At 36.3% G+C, this 20681-nt stretch overlaps 1 protein-coding gene across 9 annotated transcripts in view; it reads left to right on the plus strand.

Annotated features, from left to right (window-relative positions):
- Nucleotides 1-20681, plus strand: part of EZH2 (enhancer of zeste 2 polycomb repressive complex 2 subunit) — a 50676-nt gene that overhangs the window by 20905 nt on the left and 9090 nt on the right. For 3 of the 9 annotated variants that reach the window (XM_053989850.1, XM_053989859.1, XM_053989845.1), the window contains exons 2-12: nt 841-964; nt 1458-1586; nt 4375-4491; nt 5855-5993; nt 8052-8195; nt 8750-8852; nt 9421-9584; nt 16096-16187; nt 17119-17359; nt 17772-17941; nt 18321-18415. In XM_053989850.1, the coding sequence (XP_053845825.1) occupies nt 848-964; nt 1458-1586; nt 4375-4491; nt 5855-5993; nt 8052-8195; nt 8750-8852; nt 9421-9584; nt 16096-16187; nt 17119-17359; nt 17772-17941; nt 18321-18415 (1511 nt within the window). In that variant the 5' untranslated portion in view covers nt 841-847. Of the gene's footprint in view, nt 1-840; nt 965-1457; nt 1587-3985; nt 4040-4374; nt 4492-4966; nt 5015-5198; nt 5306-5854; nt 5994-8051; nt 8196-8749; nt 8853-9420; nt 9585-16095; nt 16188-17118; nt 17360-17771; nt 17942-18320; nt 18416-20681 lie in introns of those variants that run through there. The other 6 variants (XM_053989906.1, XM_053989868.1, XM_053989877.1 and 3 more) reach the window with 6 other exon arrangements.

The following is a 20681-nucleotide window of genomic DNA, read 5'->3' on the forward strand; positions in this document are numbered from 1 at the left end:
AAGCCAGTCTTTGATGTAGTGGTTTAGTTTCAGGATGCTGTCAAAATAGTCATTGCCAGCATAGCTGTAGCATACGGTCCTTGATTTTGAAAAATACAGAGCAGATTGGCATATTCTAGCAATTTGGATTATAGCATAAAAATACAAATTCATTGCCAACAGTCCTGTAACGTAAAAATGAACCACTTGGCACTTGGAGGGTGATCAGTAAAGTGGAATCAGTGGGCAGTTTGTGGTCTTATAGAATACTTGAGAAAAGAGCAAAGTCTCTTATTACGGCTGTTTTAAAACTCACTGCCTGAATTTCTACAAATTTTTCATGCTTGAGTGGCTGTTGGGGGGCTGAGTATTCCTTGGGGTACCTCTGTACTTGAGGTCAACTCCAGAAGGCTGTTGTAGGAGTTGGTATCTTAGTGAAGATGACCCTTCCTGCAAGGAGGAAAAGGTTTGTCTGCTATGTTCTGGAGAACATAGTTCTCCAGAAGTTAATTTACAAGGCTACTTGCAATGATTCCAGTGTGTATCTTTGCAGTGGCAATCTTGATTTGTTCCTCTTCAGCCCTTTAAATTCCATCAGATTCCTTTTTGTATAGAGGCATTAGAAGTGCAAATGTGAAGGGTCTGCTGATTTGCTATTAAAATTACTGTTTTCTGGTGCCTATCACTTAAATATGTTTTCCCTTTTTTTCTGTTGAATTGGGATGGTATTGCAAGTGTGTGATTGAAATGAATTAAAGGAATTGGATATGAAAGATATTAAAGGAATGTTGCTTTCCTATCTAACTTCTGTAAGCAGTGGTGTCAGATTTGGTAATACAAACATGACATTGTCTCTTGTAGGATAATCATGGGTCAAACTGGAAAAAAATCTGAGAAGGGACCAATTTGTTGGAGAAAACGTGTAAAATCGGAATATATGAGACTGAGGCAGCTCAAGAGGTTCCGACGTGCTGATGAAGTAAAGGTACTTTATCTTTTGGTTCTATTGCTTATAAAATTTTACAAGTATTGATTATTTTCTGAAGTATGTGTACTACAGTTCACACTTGCTATAACAATTTCATTTAATACTTTGTCAACCTACTGAGAACTTCTCTTAACTCTGTGGTCTTATAAACATATATGATACATTTATATGTGATTGGGTTGAGAATGTCAAGTATCAGAAGAGGTTGTGGAGAGCTAATATAGAAACTTCTTTAGCTGCATTCTCTTTCAAATTTAATTTAGAATTTAGTTCCAGTGACTCTCTAAATGTGAGAACATGGTATAAATTGAAGAAAGAGATAATGAACTGTATTGAACCTCATTGACGTTTAAACTGAATTTGTATGTTTTGAGTTTTGAGCACTTTTTTTTTGTTATAATGTATCTGGTTAAATGTTAGAATGCCTTAAGATATTAGCAGATGAATTTATAGCCTTTCATTTATTTATAATGTTATGGTTAATTTTTAGAGTATGTTTAATTCTAATCGTCAGAAGATACTGGAAAGAACTGAAATCTTAAATCAAGAATGGAAACAACGTAGGATACAGCCTGTTCACATCATGACTTCTGTGAGCTCATTGCGCGGGACCAGGGAGGTTGGTTAACATGTGTTGTGGTAATTCCACTTACAAGGTTGTTAGCACGTTTTCATTTTATTACTGGAAAGTTGGCTGTTCTTTATATTTTTTTTTCAGCATGATATGACTTGGCAGCTCAATGTGTTTTGTATGAGTGTCTTAAAGAATTTATTTATTGTGTACTTTGATCGTATGACTTCTTCAAAGCAATAAATATGTACCAGGCTACCTGGCTTTGAATGACACACAAAAGTAAAACTTCTTTATTTCTGATAATGATTGGATCATACGTCAGCATCCTTTAACAAAACTGTTCTGTCTCTGTGGTACTGGGAGTTTACTCTTGCTCCTGTTGGAGTTAGATTAATGAATCCTTGTGTTGCACAAGCAGACTGGATGCTAAATTTGTGAAGAACACTTTGATAAGTTGTGGCATAATTTGAGCGCCTAAAATGGTTTCCACATAATTGGTAAGGTTGAAAGGGACCACTGGATGTCATCTAGTGCAGCTTTCCTGCTCAAGCAGGGTTGTCCTAGAGCACGTTACTCTGGATTGTGTTCTATGTCATGGTAACTTCAACAGTGATTTAAGCCCATTCCAGCTTTCTATATTCATCCCAGCTTAATTTACCTTATTTTTAAGTTGCTCTTTAGGCACTTTTTCACATTTAATAAGTTTGAAGATGTTTATCTGAAATAATCTGAAAAGCAAACTCTTTTCAGTCGGGTGAGAATGAAAAGACTTTACTGTGATTAGGTTAAAAAAAGCAAACCAAAGTACTTTATCTGCAAATAAATTTGCAGAGTTTGTTCCTTAAAATTTTAGTGGAGAACTGGGGAGTGGGAGTGTGTCACCGAGGTGCATTTGTGTACATGCATGTTCAAATGCAAGAAGGAGAGGACCTTCGTGTGTTATCTTTTAAATGTTCTTGAATATGCAGTTACTCATGTACAGCTCTATAGCTATTGTGTGGGATCAGAGCTGATAATAATTGACACAGGTACACATCTAATTTTCACTTTTTTTTTTGTTAGTAGAAGATTGTTCCTCTTTCTTTTTTCTTTTCCTTCAAGCGTGGTGTTCACGATTCTTTATGTTAATTTCCTGCCTGTATTGATAGAGCACACTAATTACAACATTCAATCCAGTCTGTGTCTCATGAATCAGAACTCTAATGCTTGATTTAAGGTTGCCATAATTTATAGTGAGAGAAGTGAGATGAAGAAATGATGGGGACTTTAAAAGATTACTTTAAAATAGTATTTTCATAATATTCTGAATTTCTTCAGAGTTGCATAAGACTCTGGCTAGAAATAGAAAGGTTTTGTGAGAGTCTTCCTGTGTTTGGTGAAGAGTGCAGGGCATTGCTGGTGACAGTCAGCATCAAGTGGAGACCATAGCATGCCCTTTGCAGACCTACCAGACATCAACCTGAGTTCCATACCAGAACAACAGAGCAGCATAACTGAGGCTGAATACCAAACACTGAGTCACTTTGACGTAGCCCGAGACTTCTAGTTCCAAAGATAAAAGTAATTAATTCTTTTACTTTTGTATTTTACTTTAAAAACACATGAAAAATATGCTAGGTGGCTGCTAGCTAGAAAATTAAACATTAACCTGAAATGGGAATGAAGCAGTAGCATAGGATGATGTCTAGAATATTAATATACACAACAGAAGTCTAATTTCATTTGCTGCAGATTAAAAAGAAAAGAAATAAATCTGGCTTGTGTCATTCTGCCGGGTTACTGTCTCTGTATATTGTTTGTTACATTACTTTGTGTATTTCTTTAGAAATGTGAAGCTCTGTTCATCTTTCCCTTCTGGAAAGGAGAAAGATCTTTTGTCTCCACTTCCTTTTTTCCTTTCAGGTAGCTATGATAGCTGTTCTAAACTTTGTTTTACCTACATCCAAATCTTCTCTGTTGTACTTCCCCTAGCTTTGTATGTTCCTGTCTGCTTTTGCTTGTAACTTTTTTCCCCAGAGTTCTTCATACTGCAGTCCAAGTATTTGAGAAAAGTTGATTTATGTTTGTTAACCGTTGATTATTAGATTCAAGAATAACTTAATTGTTGTCTGTATTTCTATGGATTGTTTATCCTTTGAAGGCTACATAAATCTCTGAATATCCAAAACAGAAATCCTGTAGCTGAAAAATTCATTGATGTATCCAGAGTTACATATTAAGAATTATTTTTGTTTTTTCTTTGCAAACAGTAAGCATAATGAAAGGCTTGAGGATAGGATAAATAGAAAATAATTGAGAAACAAGGCGGGAATTAAAAAGACATATGGAGTTTTTACTTATATAAGGTGTCTTGCTGTCATTAAAGTAAAATTTTATTTATTTTTATAACATAAATAATACATGATTTCTGCAGTGTATTGATCTGAATCCAGGGGAATTCACTTGCCCCTCAGATGGTCTGAGTGAATACACTAACATCAGTGTAGCAGCAGCAACAGGTACTAAATCTGTTTTGAGATACCAAACTTAATTTGTATTGTAGGTTGAATAGTCTGAGTAAAATAATAATCACAGCCACTTAATAATAAGTGGAAAAATGCTGTCATGATCTATTAGTGAATATATTGACATATAAATAATTCTTGCGGTTCTTTTCTCTTGCTTAAAACTATTTTTCCTATTATGCCTTAAAAAACTGGTGTATTTTTCAAAGGTTGATATGGTTACTTTTGAGAAACTCTTTGAATTTTGTACATTGTAGAGTGTTCTGTGGTTTCTGTTTGTTTTTTTCATGATGTTGCTATGTAAGTGTAACTTCAACTTCTTATTTCAGTGCTCTGTTACCAGCGACATTGATTTTCCAAAACAAGTCATCCCACTGAAGACCCTCAATGCTGTTGCTTCTGTGCCTATAATGTATTCTTGGTCTCCCCTTCAACAGAATTTTATGGTAAGGTTAAACAAGTGTAGGGAGGAGAAAGGTATGGAGAAAAGGGAGGTGTTAATTTTAGAAGTAGGCCAGCAAAATCTATTGCCAATTACCCTCCCTACTTTAGGTATTGGTAATAGGGCAGTAATAATCAGAAATAAGCTCCCCCAAATAAAATAAATAGAAAGGTAACTTTGCAAACTGAATCTCTGTCCTCAATGTACCTAAGTATCTCCAAAATCTTGCTGTAAAGTTTATTTAATTCGGGTGACCTATTGTCTTTTGTAGCCGTTAACAAATATAGTTTTATTTGAAAGTATCTAATTAGTGTAGTGAGAAATGTTTTCTGAGGGATATGAATGCTTTAATGTAAGGCAATGAACCAACATATCTGTAACAGAATAGTAATTCTTGTGGAATAAAGGGAACTAACTCCTAAAATAGACTCCCCACATAATGGTCATTCTCATATCTGAGTATGCCTTTTTTTTTTCAGATTATTGCTATGGCTTCTGCACACAGTGAAGTTAGATTTCTGATATAGGTATTTGACTTTTTGAAAAGCTTAGCTTATTGCAAATCTTTGTCACATCATTTTGTATATGACCACCTTTGCTGACTAGTTATTTTGATGATAATTGTTATGAAATGATTTAAACAACAGGTTTTTTATCAGTATACATATACAGTTTTTTCACACCTTTTTCTCCTTGCTTTCAATTCAACAGTGTTTGGATATATTGGATGGGTACAGAATCATGATCAGCAGGAAAGTTTATTTTTTTAACAGTAGAAGGTTCTTTTGTAGTATTGGAAGATGCAGCTGAGTATCAAGGTCCGTAAATTCTATTGATGGGAGTATTAATGCATTTAGTCTGTATGCAGTCAAAAAAAAGGGACAGTGGAGTTCAGACTTAATTTTCAGGCATGTTTCTCTGTTTGCTCTTTAGACAACTTTAATTTAGAGTCTTTTTGTAGCATATTTTCTTATCTCTGGCCAAACAATGAAAGGGTGGTTCCCATTGTGCTTTCCTACGTTACTGTAAGAGAGAACCCCCAAGAGGGGACGAATGAATTTAGCAAGTGCAAGCTTCCCAAAGCCAGATAACTTAATGAGTTTCCATATTAGAAACTTCGTGGAAATGCTCTGCTAACCTTAAGATTAGGAGCTAGTGTTAATATTTTGAGCCAGCCACCAAGAATGCAAAAAATTGTTGAAAGTCATTGAAGGTTTTGTTTTTCTAGTTAATGGTAAATGTGCTAAAGCAGTGAAGCTAGTTAATTTACTGTTGCAGGCAGAGTCCTGTAGATAGTGAAAAACAATGCAGAAATAGTCACTTGACAACACAATTTAAAATGGTTTGATTATCACTGTTGTTCCTAGGTAGAGGATGAAACTGTTTTACATAACATTCCGTATATGGGAGATGAAGTGCTTGACCAGGATGGTACCTTTATTGAAGAACTGATCAAGAACTATGATGGGAAAGTGCATGGAGACAGAGGTGAGCCCAAACACTCAGGTATACTAATCATTTCTTCCTATATAAATTACTGTTGTAGTGTTGCTTAAGGCTTAAGGTGTGATTGTTACAGTAGTATCTCTACAACTTCTACATTGTGTAAACATTGGGTATAACAGGCTTCCTTATTTAAATGTATTGTTCTGCATTTTCATTAGGCTGCAAAGTTTTAAGCAGTACTGTGGAGAAATTAAGCACATTAACTTTTTCTTTATAACATACAGTGATTCAGTTTTGTGCTCAGAACTTTGGAATATGATATTGTGATGTGTGTGTGTGTCCTGCCTAGCAGAAAGTGGCAGGATGATTATGCAAAATTCTGATAATGACAACATTTGCAAATGTGATTCAACAGAATAACCTCTTGTAGGTTTGTGGGGTTTTCTTCCCTTCCTTTCTTTAAGGAACTTGCTAGCTATTTAAAAACCCCCTCTCTGTAAATCAGCTTACAGAGCAAAGTTGTATCCTTCTATTGGTACAGAAGTATTACATATATTTATTCTGAGGTGTAGTTTACCTGTTCTCCTGTGTGGGAGATGGACTACCTGCAATGTAATCTGTCCCTCACTTTGCTAAAGTCTCAGTGAGGTGGAGACCTTTCACTTACTCTGGGCTCCCTCAAAACTGGCTTATACTAGCCTCGAATTCATTTGTAGAGGTTTCTCTTGACTGCTGTGAGTCCCCCTTCTCAGAGATACTACCCACACACTCCACCCCATCCCTCAAACAGAGAATAGCTTCTTAAAATTAATCATATTCCTGTTAATGCTGACATGTCTGAGAAAGAGAACCACATTTTTTGAGTTCGTATACCATTTATGAAGGTTAAGCCTGTGATTCAATAATAAATGCTACTCAGCCCTACTAGACATGTTAATGTCCTCAGTATAGCTGGTGCCTTTGTATTTCATAAGAGACATGGAATGTTTTGTGGGCTTTGGCCTTTGGATACTTTTACACATTTACTGATTTCCCTGTCAGAAAACTGGTTATGTCAAAATGATAACATTACTACTAAATGTCTTCTATTATTGATTTAATTTATTATTAAAGGAGTTTAGCTTTAAAATTAATCTTGTTTGAGCATTTTGAGATGTAAGTTTATGATGGCAATTACTATTATTATGAGTTCTCCATTAAATATAAAATATTTAAGTAAGAAGAAGTAAGTATTTAAGAAGTAGAAAGACTTTTTTAGTCTCCCAATAACTTGTATTGTATGACTGTAAATAAATGTAAATACTGTGGGAATCTGTAATCCAGAGGCATTCCCATGTAAGAGTCAGAATTCTAAACTAGCTCTGTAATTGCACTTTTGGGAGACAATTTGTACTAATCTGTGTGTGTATATTAAGAGTTTGTTTAAAACATCTGTGTGATATTTTCATTGTCTACATAGTGATAAAATTTATTTTCTGTCAAGTAATTTTGACATGCAAACCCAGTCCAGGTTCAAAAGGACAGCAATAAGCACTACAGTTCCCACACAGCTCATGATACATGCAGCATTGTAACTTTCAGTTTTCTGAATTTCTGAATTTTTTGTATATAACTGCATTATTTTTTTATTACTCAGCCAGTGGGGGGTCTATTGTGGGAAGTGGATTCTAAGGAGCTACCTTAGCAAAAATCTCTCTGGAGATTCCTTAGCTGCCTAAGGATTAGTTTATGAACTGTTAGTATGCATTTCCAGATTGGCTTAAGCCCAGCCATGTTGGAACTGGGATTCTGGCATAAAATCTCTTAAATAATGTAGCTGGTAGTATTTTTTATCTTACAAGGAAGAGAGATTTATATATGTATTTAGCACAGGGAGTTGAGAAAAAAAATGTGGGAATTTTTCTTCTTCCATTCCCTGTTGTTAGTCTAAGAAATGAATAATGAGCTTTTTTAACTGGTCTTGGTTTATACACTGCTATTTAGGAGGGAGAAACTACAAAATTGTTTTTCATAAATGACAGCATTTGCCCTAGTTTAATTAAAATGTAAGGAGGATTAAAAATACCTCATAAACACCTTGTGTTTTTTTTGTTCACTCCCAATTTTGCTGGATTTCAGAATGTGGATTTATCAATGATGAAATATTTGTTGAGTTGGTCAATGCCCTTGGTCAATATAGTGATGATGAAGATGATGATGATGGAGATGACAATCCTGATGAAAGAGATGACAAGCAAAAAGATCGGGAAGGTAACAGGATGGGTACGTCTATCTGCAGATTTTAAAAATTAAACCCAAAATGTTTTATTTAACCACTCAATATATTTGTTCAAACCCATCTTCCTATGTGATAGTTTTCAGGTCTAAAGTAGCATAATTTTCATAATTTCCTTTGTCATTTAGTTCAAGATTTCTATTGAGAACACTGTGAGAGGCACTTTTGCCAATTTTTGTTCATTGGCATACTGAGGCAGTCAAATGCACCAAAAATCAGTCAGGTATTTGTCTAATAAATGTTTTGGTATTCCTCAGAAAACATTGTATCATTATTCTAAAGCAGGCAGAGTTCTGAATTTCCATCTCCATCTGCTGGTGAAATAATGGTTTCTCCGAATTTTAGTAGTAGATTTTTCTCATGAGGAAAAATCACTTAACACAGTTAAAATTATAAGTGATTTGGAAATAAAAATCTTTACTTCTTTTTTGCATTAGAATTTTGGCGAACACCCCCTTTCTCTGAACAGCTTCTTGAGATAGTAAAGGAGCAGAAATAATTTTTTTTTTTGTTTTCCATTTTTTTTTTGCTTCCTTGACAGAGAAAGAAACCCACCCACCTCGGAGATTTCCTTCTGACAAGATATTTGAAGCCATTTCCTCAATGTTTCCAGACAAGGGTACAGCAGAAGAATTGAAAGAGAAGTAAGAACATATTTCTTAAGAGTGTATTGCTGTGTTCCTTTATAAAACAAAGATTCCTCTATAAAATAAATCCTTCATTAAATAGTTGTTGATTAGGAATGTTCCCCTTGCAACTAGTTCTGTGGCATTTGTGTAACTTCTGCAAGTGAAACTGAAAGGGATTTGGCTCTCTCCCCCAAGTCAAACAATACAGAAGTCTTTATTAGCCTTCCCTTTAAACTATTGAAAAGTGGGTGCTTGTATGTCTCTAATAATCTTTAATTTTTTGAGGTGGTAAAATAAAAGCTACTGCTAAAAAATAAAAAAATCTTCTTTTTGGAGTTAGAGATACTATGTATGAGGTTGTGATGGTCTTGAAAACAAATGCATTATTTCCTAGTCAATTTGTATTAATGAGTATGGAATTAATAACTTGTCATGTCACTAACAGATTGGCCTTTTTAGCTAACACATATTTCTTAGGGTTTTTTTTAAGTTGTCATTGAAAACAGAATGGTATTGGAATAAAAACCACTTCTATTAAAAAAAAATATATTAAATAAATAACTTCTATTATTTTGCTTTAAAGATACAAAGAACTCACTGAGCAGCAGCTTCCTGGAGCTCTTCCTCCTGAGTGCACACCGAATATAGATGGACCAAATGCTAAGTCTGTTCAGAGGGAGCAAAGCCTGCACTCCTTTCACACACTCTTCTGTAGACGCTGTTTTAAATACGATTGCTTCTTACATCGTAAGTAAAATTAAAGGGTGCTCGTAAATGTCTTACTTTTTTTTTTGTAAGTCAGGAGACTTAAAAGTACCATAAGATCCAATGCAGAAGGAAGGAAAGAGAATAAAAAATAAAAGCAGGAACATCTCTGAAGTTTGTGAAAACGGCTTGTACATGTTGACATTATTTTGCAGTGGAAACTATACCTCAGAAAAACGAATGCACCTGTGTGGGTAGTTTGTTATTCTTTTTGCATTTGGGACTTTGTATAGAATTCCTGACTTGGACCAATCTGTAACACCACTTCTCTTTTTATATAGTCTGCAAGAAAACTACATTGTTTTCTTCTACTGTTGTTTATGTGTTACACTTTCTCAGTTTGTGCATGGAGAATGGGATGTATTTTTCCATAAAAATCCTGATTATTCATCAGACTTGCTTTATTTTCCACTAGGGAGAATGAACACTCATGAACAGTTTTCTCTTTTATTCTGCCATGTTACTTTCTAGCCACATTAGTTGTACTTGGTTATTTGAAGAATTGTTTCAGAGAGTTGAGTTTTAGAAATTGTGATGTCCTTTCCCCTGATCTGCTTTTATGTTGCCCCATTGTTTTGGGCCAACAATCTGACAAGAGCTTAGCAGTGATGTTGGCTTTCACTTGCAAAGTGTGAAGAGATTCTGAAGTGCTACTTGAGACAATTATTCTGGACAGAGTTGAATGTAAAGGAGAAACTAACAGCCAAATATGAAGTGGTTTTAACTTCTAGCAGTATGCTGTGATGCCCTCTATACCAAATTAATTTTCGCTTTTGACTTAGCTGTTCATTTGCATGTTCCACTGTGAGTGCGAATGCATGTTCATTTGGGAATCCTTGTGCTTTGTCAGCAGCTCCTCATCCAGCACATATGCAATCTGCCTGTGTTTGCACACCACACTGAAGGCTTTGCACAGTGCTGCTGCTTTTTCATATCCCTTGATTACCTTTCAGTTTGAGGAGGAATTGGAGTTGTTGTCAGGTGGTGGGGAGGGGGGAAGCTTTTCATGTGCCTTGTTCCTTTAGTACTTGAGGATTTTGGAATTAAGTCTTTTAGTTTCACTTTCTCCTTATATTCTGTTGGCAGGCCTTGCTAGAAAATGCAAAATAAAAAATAAAAGGAAGCTGTTACTTCTGCATAATGTTCAGGAACAGTAAGTCTCTGGAGTAAGCTGTTGCCTTGACCAGCCGGCTTCAACACAATGTGAAGCTGTGGGTCTTGTGGTGTCTTAGTTGCCTGGACACTCATTCCAAGAAGTGCTGTGTACAGCCCTAGTCTGTAGGACAGGGAAGTGAAGCTGTATGCTGATAGTTAGCAACCTGTTTGTCTGGCAGGGGTTTTAGGAGTTCTTGACACTCTCAATAGTCTAGCAGAGAGATTGGGTGCCAATTTTGATTAAGACAAAAAAGCATTGTCTGGACGTAGTGAGGACAGGCTTACTCTATTTGCACCTCTGAAGACTTGAGATATTTCTGCTGCAATGATTTTAGGCATTTTTCTCAATGATTTTATAAACTTTTAGTTTTTCAGTGGAGATGGTTTCTCCTCTCAAACACACATATATTTCACTGCTCTATTTTGTTAGTCTATGTAGATTTGCCTTTCATGGTAATTTTTGCAGACTGATAGAAGTACAACTGAAAGGTTTTGCTGCCTACCTGTTGGGTACCTGCTACTTTACCAGACCACAGTTTTGAGGCACCAATTCTGAGAGACTTCTTTTATAAAAGTGCTATGAAGAATGAGTTCTTGGCCTTTTTGTTATGTTCTTGGGTGCCAGGTTCAGTCCATGAGAATGTCCAGAGCTATGTCACTGCTTGAAGGACCTCAGTTCTCATACCAGCAGTGTCCTTTAAGCCAAAAGCACTGTGCCTCCTTTCTCTGTGTTCATAATCTTGAGATAAAAGACAAAGTGTTTATACTAAAAGATTGCCTAAGTTCTTGTTGCTGGTGACTTTTGGGATGTGCCTTAAGCAAGTTGGTGTTCTTTCCAAAGTGGTGTATGTCCAAGGCTTTATTTAAACTGTGCCTCGTACTTAAAAGTGCCCAAACTTTAAATCAGCCTTTCAGGATTTCAGGGCCATGATAGAAAGAGGGATGCATAGCACTTTCACTGTGGAAGCTTTCAGGACTTACCTTTGTGTCAGATGGAGGGTGAAATGACTGGTTATGACAGTGCTCTTTGTGACAGCCTGTGCAGCAAAGTCGTTGTCACTGATGGTAACGTATTTGATACGTAATCTCTGCAAAGAGATCTCTTGACCTTCACTGTGTGGGCTCAACACTGGACCCTGAATGTAGTAAACTGATGCTTCAGTTCCCACTCCCTGAAAACATACCCAAATTCCATTGCAACAATGACTGCTCACTGCTTTGGATGCATTGCTTCCTTTTCCTTTTGTCTGTAGTTACACCAAGGAAAGAGGATTGTTTTCTGTCTGCGTGTCTGTCTGTCTGCGTGTCTGTCTAGAGCACAGAATTTTTTTGTTAAAAACTGAGAGAGTCAGTTATTTGGCCTCTTTGTTTTCTATGAAATCTTAAGACTGTTGGTCAAAATTCACCTGGCTCATAGCTTGGAAAAGTAACTCATCAAAAAAAAAAAAAGCTTTGGTTATTGGAAGTCTGCAGTAGCAATTTTCAGTGTCTCTGCAACAATTTAACAATTTGACTTTTATTACATTTCTACAGTTGCCTCTATGTTCTGTTTCACGCACTTGCCAAGTGCTGTGCGATGATGTCCTGGCTTCTGCAGAAGACATTTTTGATGAATTACTTTGGTAATGTGGTGGGCTACAGTGACCACATTGGTACTTTGAAAGGTGTAAATCTCTGGAGAAGGGATAGAGAACTAAAAAAAATACAGGAATTCTATTAGGTCTGGTTCTGCTTTTTTTATTTCCCCCTCTTAGATTCCATTTTTGTTAAGATTAGTTAACAATTAGTTATTTTGTAGAGTTTCCAATTTTTGTTCTAGAACATTTGAGTTAAATATAGGAAAAGTTATCATTAGATTTTTAACGTGTCAAGTCCCCTTGACGACCTGGCAATCCCTTTATGTGCAGGTGATGACATAACTGAAAAAACTTGTGTACCGACTTCATTTGCTGACAGCAAGGAATTATGCCTAAATGTCTGGACTAACAAAGAATTTAGAAGAAGGAAAAATATCAGGTAGGGAGAATTTCCCAAATAGTTAACTATGAAGCAAATTTACATTTCAGGCTAAACTGTTGCCTGTGTACTTTCATATTATTGAAAATGAGAGTTGAGCCCATTGGGGATGAAACAGAAAGTAAATCTTGAAGACAGAAAATATGCTCAGGGACACCATTTTAGAATGATTTCTCTTAAGGAAATCATTAAAGAAATACAGACTTCAGATGTTTAGGAAATTTACAAAGCTTTCTGTGATTTTTTTTTTTTTTTGGAAAAAGATTACTACTGATATTCTAAAAATGCATAATACAGTTATACAAATAGTTTTATTCTTATCCTGGGTTGTTTCTTTATAACAAGCCTCCCCAAAAAATACCTCTCAATAGAGGTGGTAGATTTTGACTGTAGTTGTCTTTACTGTACCATGTTGGGTGTTTTTTAAATACTTGAACACAAGATGATCCTAATTTTAAGTATCAGATGTAGCCTATTTTTGAGGTCTCATGAGTTTAAAAATAACACAAGTTGATTTGTTTCATTATATTACAAGTTAATTTCTTAATTTTCTAAAGGAAAACAGTTTGTTTTTTTTTTAAATACTCATTTTAGGACCTTGCACAAATGAATTTGTGAGAGAAATTATTGCATCTGCAAGTGACATGTAAAAAGAATAGCTTTGATTTTTGTACATTGCAGCAGTCTGGTATAGATCATGGCTCACAAATGTTCTAGTGTTCTTCTGCATTGCTAAAAAATTATTTTCCTTGTGGTATGAAGAGAAGGTAAAACAGTTAAATGGAAAAAAAACTTGAAGGAAATGGTATACTTTGCAAATTTGAAGATGCAATGTTGAAAAACATGGGAATCCCCCCCCCCCCCCCCCCCCCCGTTTTTGGGTAAAGGGCTCCTATCATTTCATTATTTCTTAAAAGATGGAAAAAGGTGAAATAACTTGGCATTAAATAGCATGGTTTCTTTGTTATTGTAACAAAGTGTAACATATTTTACCTACAGAATATATGAACACTTGAAGGATATGTGAAACATGAGAAGTGGAGTAGCAATGAAAGATTTTAACTGGAATCTGGGGGAAGAAAGACCACTAATGGCAACAATATACATAAATTACATTCCTATACTAGCTTGTAAATAATTTTTATATATCTATATGCCCATATAAAGCAAACGAAAGCTTTTTTGTGTTTCCAGATTTTTAAAATATAGCATATTTGTCTGGAGAAAGGGATGTAATATTTACTTATTGTTACTTTTATTTTGTTTATACCATTTTAAGAAAGCCTTGGAAGAGTATTTTGCTTTCCTGGGGGGTTCCCATGTGCTGCTATCATTAATACAGGCACAATATTATAGAGTTTATTATTTGATTTTTCAAGTCACCCTCCTTTATGGGAGGGAAACACAAAGTGTTTCCAAGGTTCCAAGATGGAACTGGTCACCCTCCCCACTGCTGCCAAAACAGGTGTTTGCAGAGCTATGCTGCAAGCCAGACCACTGAAATGAAGTTTGCTTTTTAAAGCCTTGTCTGGGAAGATGTGAGCTCTACCCACATGCTTTAACAGGGAGGGAAGTGCATTTAACAAGTTGGGTCTTTAAAACATAGTGGACATAGAGAGAGAAGCCTCAAGCATGATCTGGAAATAAAATGAATAGGAAATGGCTTAATGAATGAGATGTGTGAAGTGTTAGTGTGGAACAGCCCTTTTAGATTAATATGGGTAGGAGGGGAGGGATTTCTTCTTTAATTTTGAACATATTAGCACTTTTTATTCACTGAATTTTTATAAACTTCACTGTAAGTTACAGTTACCCAACTGCAGCTGCAGTAAAACTGCAGCATAAGTGCTTCTGCATAGTTTGGAAATTGCACATTTTAAGCTGAGCATCTCTTCTGGGCCTTCATGGAGCATTAGCAAACAGATAGGTTTACACTGAGTACTGTCTTCTTTTTTAAATTTCAGTCCATCCTTCATTTTTTTTCCTTGCAGTTCTGTATGCCACTGTTTACACATTTAGAGGGAAAAAGTATTTATTGATATCTCTCTAAAAAACAAAGTATTTTTTCCTTGAGCACAGATGAGTTGTTTTTAAAAAGACAATTGCATAAAACTAATGAGAGTATCTTGAAAAGCTCATACATTGATGCTCCCACATTATATTAGGAGTTTTGGTGAGAGTCTAGTGGCAGGTTTTCCAGGCTTCAGAAAAGCTCTGTAAGGGGTACAGAGGAGTTGCCAAGACTTCCAGAAAACTGTGAAAAGTCAGTTTCCCTGAAAACACCCTGCTAGGAGACAGGGATTACCCAGGAGGAGAGCTGGCTCTGGCAAAGAGAGTGGGTAGGAAACTCTGCTATCCTGTTATCAAGGTGCTCGTGTTGCATGCGTAACATACCCAGTTCTGCGCCTTTCTGAGTCACTGTTCTGCAGCTTTTACAGAGTGTACAGAGTCCCTCAGATACAGGACCAGACACTTCTCTGCAAGGTGCAGACTTGGCTCACTTATCCAGAGTGACTATACAATGCTAACTTGTTTTTACCCTGCAGCTGGGAACTGAATTCTTAAATCCTGTCAGCTTAGCTGGAGTGCTGATAAACTAATAGAGCAAAAATGCTTATGTGTCCTTCTCACCGATGAAAATGTAAAGTGGGTCCTGTTACCTTTCCAAAGTGTGCATGGGGTTGGATTTTTGGCAAGATAGAAATTTAACAACTGAATCTTACACATTGAAAATATGATCATTAATAGGAGAAGCCCTGAATAATTCTGTTTAATATGACAACAAAGTAAAGTCTGTTTTGTTGGAAAGGGAGACACATGAAATCTTCCTTGATACACGAAACAAATGTGGTGATTATCGATGTAAATGGGCATATTGGCTTTCAAGTGGAAGAGGATAGGTTTACATTTGATGTAAGGAAGACATTCTTCACTATGAGAGAAGTGAGACACTAGAACTGGTTGCCCAGAGAAGCTGTGGTTGCCTCATTCCTGACAGTGTTCAAGGCCAGGCTAGATGGGGTTTAAATCAGCCAGGTGTCCCTGCCCATGGCAGAGAGGAGTTGATTTTTAAGGTCCCTTCCAACCCAAACCATTCCAAGATATGTGAAACTTACCTATGTGCTGTGTCTGTATTTAAGTGGTAAGTCATATGTCACTATATGGGGTTTATTTTATTATTTATTTATTTATTCAATTTGTTGGTATTTTATTCTGGTTTTAGTAAAGTCTTGGCAACCTTGTGTTTTGGGTACAGTTTGAGGTTACATATTCAATGTATTTTTATATGAAAACTTAAAAATGTGATGTTTTGATTCAACAGCATTCCATGCAACTCCCAATACTTATAAGCGAAAGAATACAGAAACAGCATTAGATAATAAGCCTTGTGGACCTCACTGTTATCAACATTTGGTAAGATAATTTTATATGTCACAATTCACTGAGTGCTGGCCGCAGTATAGCAGGATACTTAACTAAGGGCATGCTGGATCTAGGATAGTGCATCTGCTTGTGGGTCATTTGCAGTCAACTATGTTACCATCAGCTGCTGCGAGAGAAAATGTTTAGCTTTCAATCATCTTAAGTAGGAATATTGTAGATGTAGCCTGAGGTATTTATAGGGAAGAAATATTACTATCACCTAATAATGGTGTTGCTGCTATTCTGTCCAATCTAGTCAGGGAACTGCAGACTTTGCTCTCTGGTAAATTATATCACAACTAAAAATTATAAAGGTTTTTTTAGTTTGCCAAAGGCTGATTCCATCTGGGACTTGTGCTCTTAAGAAGCAGTAGGGTGGAAATTAATAAAGTGAAATCTTGAGTACTAATAATTTTAATTCTCTCTCATAATTCCCCTAAATTTTTTAGTATGAGAAACTATGCAATTTTCCCATCTGAAAACTTGCTACTCTATATCATACCCCTTTCCACTAGAAAACAAGTTACCAATGCTTGCATCTTAAAAAATGCAGAACACATATTTTATAAGTGCCATATGCAAGAAAAGTTCTTGTATTTTTATGGGTGTTCTCTGTGGGAAATTCTGATTTTTTTCTGTCATCTGGGAAAATAGAAATTTACCACTGAATTATTTTTCACTTGGCAGCCAAAGTAAAAGGTGAACCGAAGCACTGACATGACTACTTTGTAAGTGTAGATTTTTTTCATGGTAGCATTAAAAGTACTTGTGTTCACGGTTGGAGTGCCTTTAACTGGAACTTTGGTGCACGCCATTATTTTGTAGAACAGTGGGAAGTTACTCAGGACGCAAGTAGACGTTCTCCCACAAGTGGATCCACTTCTCGGTTCGTTTGCTGTAAATGGTGATGTTTTTTGTTCAGGAAGGTGCAAAGGAGTTTGCGGCTGCCCTGACCGCGGAGCGCATCAAGACCCCACCGAAGCGCCCTGGCGGCCGCCGGCGGGGGCGGCTCCCCAACAACACCAGCAGGCCCAGCACGCCCACCATAAACGTTCTGGAGTCAAAGGACACGGACAGCGATCGAGAGGCCGGCACTGAAACCGGCGGGGAAAACAACGATAAAGAGGAAGAGGAAAAGAAAGATGAAACATCCAGTTCCTCTGGTAAGGCTGCTTCATTCAATGAGCTGCAGTGCTTGAGAGGATGGAACAAAACCAAAACTATAAAAAAACCAAGGCAACAAAAACAACAGAAAGCCAGAACAAGTCAAGCCATGCAATCCTTGAAAATGTGTGTTTAGAATGTATGGAACTGAGTGAAAAGACAGAATAATAGTATGAGTTTAACCAAACTGTAAGAGAACATCTGTATTGTCTCAGTTTATGTGTAGGTCATTAATTTGAGTAGCTACTGTTAGCTTCTGTAAGAGGCATGTGAAAAGTGCTTGTTTTTTCTGGCACTTAGGAAACAACAACAAAAAACCTGGGGTATTTTTTAACTACAGTTAATGATTTGACATTGTGAAGGGCAATGTAAATTTTGATACGTAGCCTTACTCTCAAATATTTATTATAGAAGCAAATTCTAGGTGTCAAACACCAATAAAGATGAAGCCAAATATTGAGCCTCCAGAGAACGTGGAATGGAGTGGTGCAGAAGCTTCAATGTTTAGAGTTCTTATTGGCACCTACTATGACAACTTCTGTGCAATTGCCAGACTGATTGGGACCAAAACGTGCAGACAGGTAAGAAGGGAAGCTACTTGCTAAGAGTCATAGCAATTTACTTTTAAAGCTAAAGTATACAAATACTAGTATTGATTACTAAAAGGGAAAAGTAATTAATTTTCTTGGTTTTCCCAAGAACGCTATGGTCCAGAATTCATACCACAAATACATAAAAGTTAGTTTTAAAACTGTTTTTAAGTTAAATTTACAGGAGGTTTTAATTAGAGTATCAGTTCTTAAATGACAAAAATAATCAACTTTAAATTTATTGAAAAGAGACTATGACTGGATATAATCTGTAAGTTGTTGGTTGGAGGAAATCATACTAACTTAGAATATGAGCAACTTTGTACTAGTGAGAGATTTATCGTGGATGTGTTATGGTATCTCTTGTTAGGTGTATGAGTTTAGAGTAAAGGAATCTAGTATTATTGCACCAGTCCCTGCTGAAGATGTTGATACTCCTCCCAGAAAGAAGAAAAGGAAACACAGGTAAATCTGTTACTAAATACCCTTAGCATAACAATAAATTGGAGATACAGGGGATCAGAACAGAAAGTGTTTTGGAGGAAAAGTTGCACAGCTCTTCTTTTGCTTCCAAAACCAAAAGTTGCAGCAATAAAACAAAATGGTGGTTTAGTTTCAGACAAAATCTTACTGCATTGGCAACTATAACCTTCCTCTTCTCTTTCCCTTTCCTTTCTTTTTAATCTCTTTTAACAGCCAGTTCTTGTAGGTGTATTGATGCAAGTAGTCAAAATTCTGTTTAGATTAGAAATCACCTATGCAGCTTGTTACAACATTCAAGATAGTGTGGTATAATTATTTTTTACAGCGATAAACATTAAATTCCTAAGTGCTTCAACAGGATTGAGTAATGATTATATGGTATTTTAAAATTAAAACTTATGTTTTTTTAATGATGAAGTGTATTCTAGCAAGCTTCAGATAGCAAGCTAGTAGGGATTGCCTTCTTTTTTTAGGAGAGACTATTCCTTTGTAGCACCCCAGTTTCATTAGCACCTAGAACACCAACTAAAAAAACAGGTTAACAAGTTGTTATTTAAAGTCAAGCTGCAATGAAGAGCAGAATTACGCTTTTCTGGAGCCACACTGATTATTTGACACAATTTCTGTTGAAATTGCAAAACTCGGTGGCTGCTGTCTGTCAGTGAAATGCATTTTTCTTTGAGAATTCTGCGGTTTGGAGAATGCAGCTCTGCATTGATTATTTTTATTCTGAGAGATAAGAACATAGGAGATTAAAAGCTGACTGAAAATTAGCAAAAACATTTCTTTAGCAAGAAATAAGTATGCTTTTCCCGATATAATTTCCTATTTCTCCCTTTAACTTCCCTTATTTTCCCTCAAGTTTGTCCTTCCAGTTCTTCTCCTATCAATTCTTCTTGCTTCTGTCTTAGCTTGTTTATTTATTATTTCCAGGCCTAGTAAAATTCCTGAACTGGTTCAAAGATCCTGTTGACGTGGAGTGGACTATTTTTGCTTTGTAGCATAGAGGCAGGCAGTGTGAGCTGGGAAAAGATTGAGTGAGCATCTGGAAAAGATTTTGTTCTCAGCAAAAGCTATTGATTTTAATGCTCTTGGCACAGTTTTCAAGTGTTTGGGCATTTGGTGGGCTTGGCTGTTTAAATTTAGGTTGTTAGCCATGGTGCAAGTTTGGAATATAAAGCTGAGAATTAACTTGCTGTCAGATTCATACAAATTGCTGTAAAAATGGTGCCACTACATCTATTTAAAAGAGCATCTAAAATGCTCAAACACATTTTTGCAGCTGAAATGGTCTATATGTTTACCAAACTGACATTGTTTTGGAGGAATTCTCAGACTTTTTTTTGTTTAGGAGTTGTTTTTTTTTTTTCCCCAAGTAAATGAAAGCGCACTCCATTGCATGGGGTTTCTTGACTTTATTTGCTTTTTTATTAGTTGCCAATATAAAAACTTCATTGGTAGCAATTAAGTTTTGAAATGCCCTTTACTTCTTTAAACTCTCATTGAAGGAAGGAGATAATTTTACAAATATAATGTCCCAGGATATGTGTCAATCCAACTATCTCCATTCTTCTATGGCAGTAGCCTTTTTAAAAAGGAAAGCAGTTTAGCCTGCCTACATCCTGCTGTAACTTGAGAACTCTGAAGATCTCCCACAACCAGCAATTGGGACAATCATCTGGAAATCTTCCTCTGCTTCTTACCTTTCTTTTAGTTGAGTTTACTCACTCTTAGAGTAAATCCAGTCCTAGAGCCAGGAAGGCTCTTCCTTGCCTTTTGCCCTTTTCCACTGCAGGGCTCTTAGCTGTCTGCAGGTTTTCCACGTGTGTGTGTGGCTTTGAGCTAAAGTAGCGTCACCAGAGGGAAAAGCTGCAGCAGAAGGCTGCTTTTGCTGGCCTCTTGTAACTGATTTGAGAGCAGATCAACTCTTTTCTTGCAAGACTTTGCCTATTTCCCATATCATCTTGGTGCCCTATGGGCGTACTGAGCTGGCAAGACTGCGCCCCTCTTGGATAATGAAATGTTTTGTGTCCCTCCTTCCTGTGTAATTTTTGTTAAGAGAGCTGTAATAAGGCTGACCAGTGGGAGAAGACAACTTCTAATATAGTTGTGTTTTGGAGAACCAGTAAGTGTCAGAGCCTGGCCTGCGTATCAGATTAACCTGTTATTTTGAGAAAACTCTGCCTTGATGAGAAGTGAGTACTTTGCATAGAAGCTAGTAAAAAACATTAATGAAGAAAGAATTCTG

Source organism: Vidua macroura, chromosome 1 (assembly GCF_024509145.1).
Source record: "Vidua macroura isolate BioBank_ID:100142 chromosome 1, ASM2450914v1, whole genome shotgun sequence".
In the NCBI taxonomy this organism is placed as follows: Eukaryota; Metazoa; Chordata; class Aves; order Passeriformes; family Viduidae; genus Vidua; species Vidua macroura.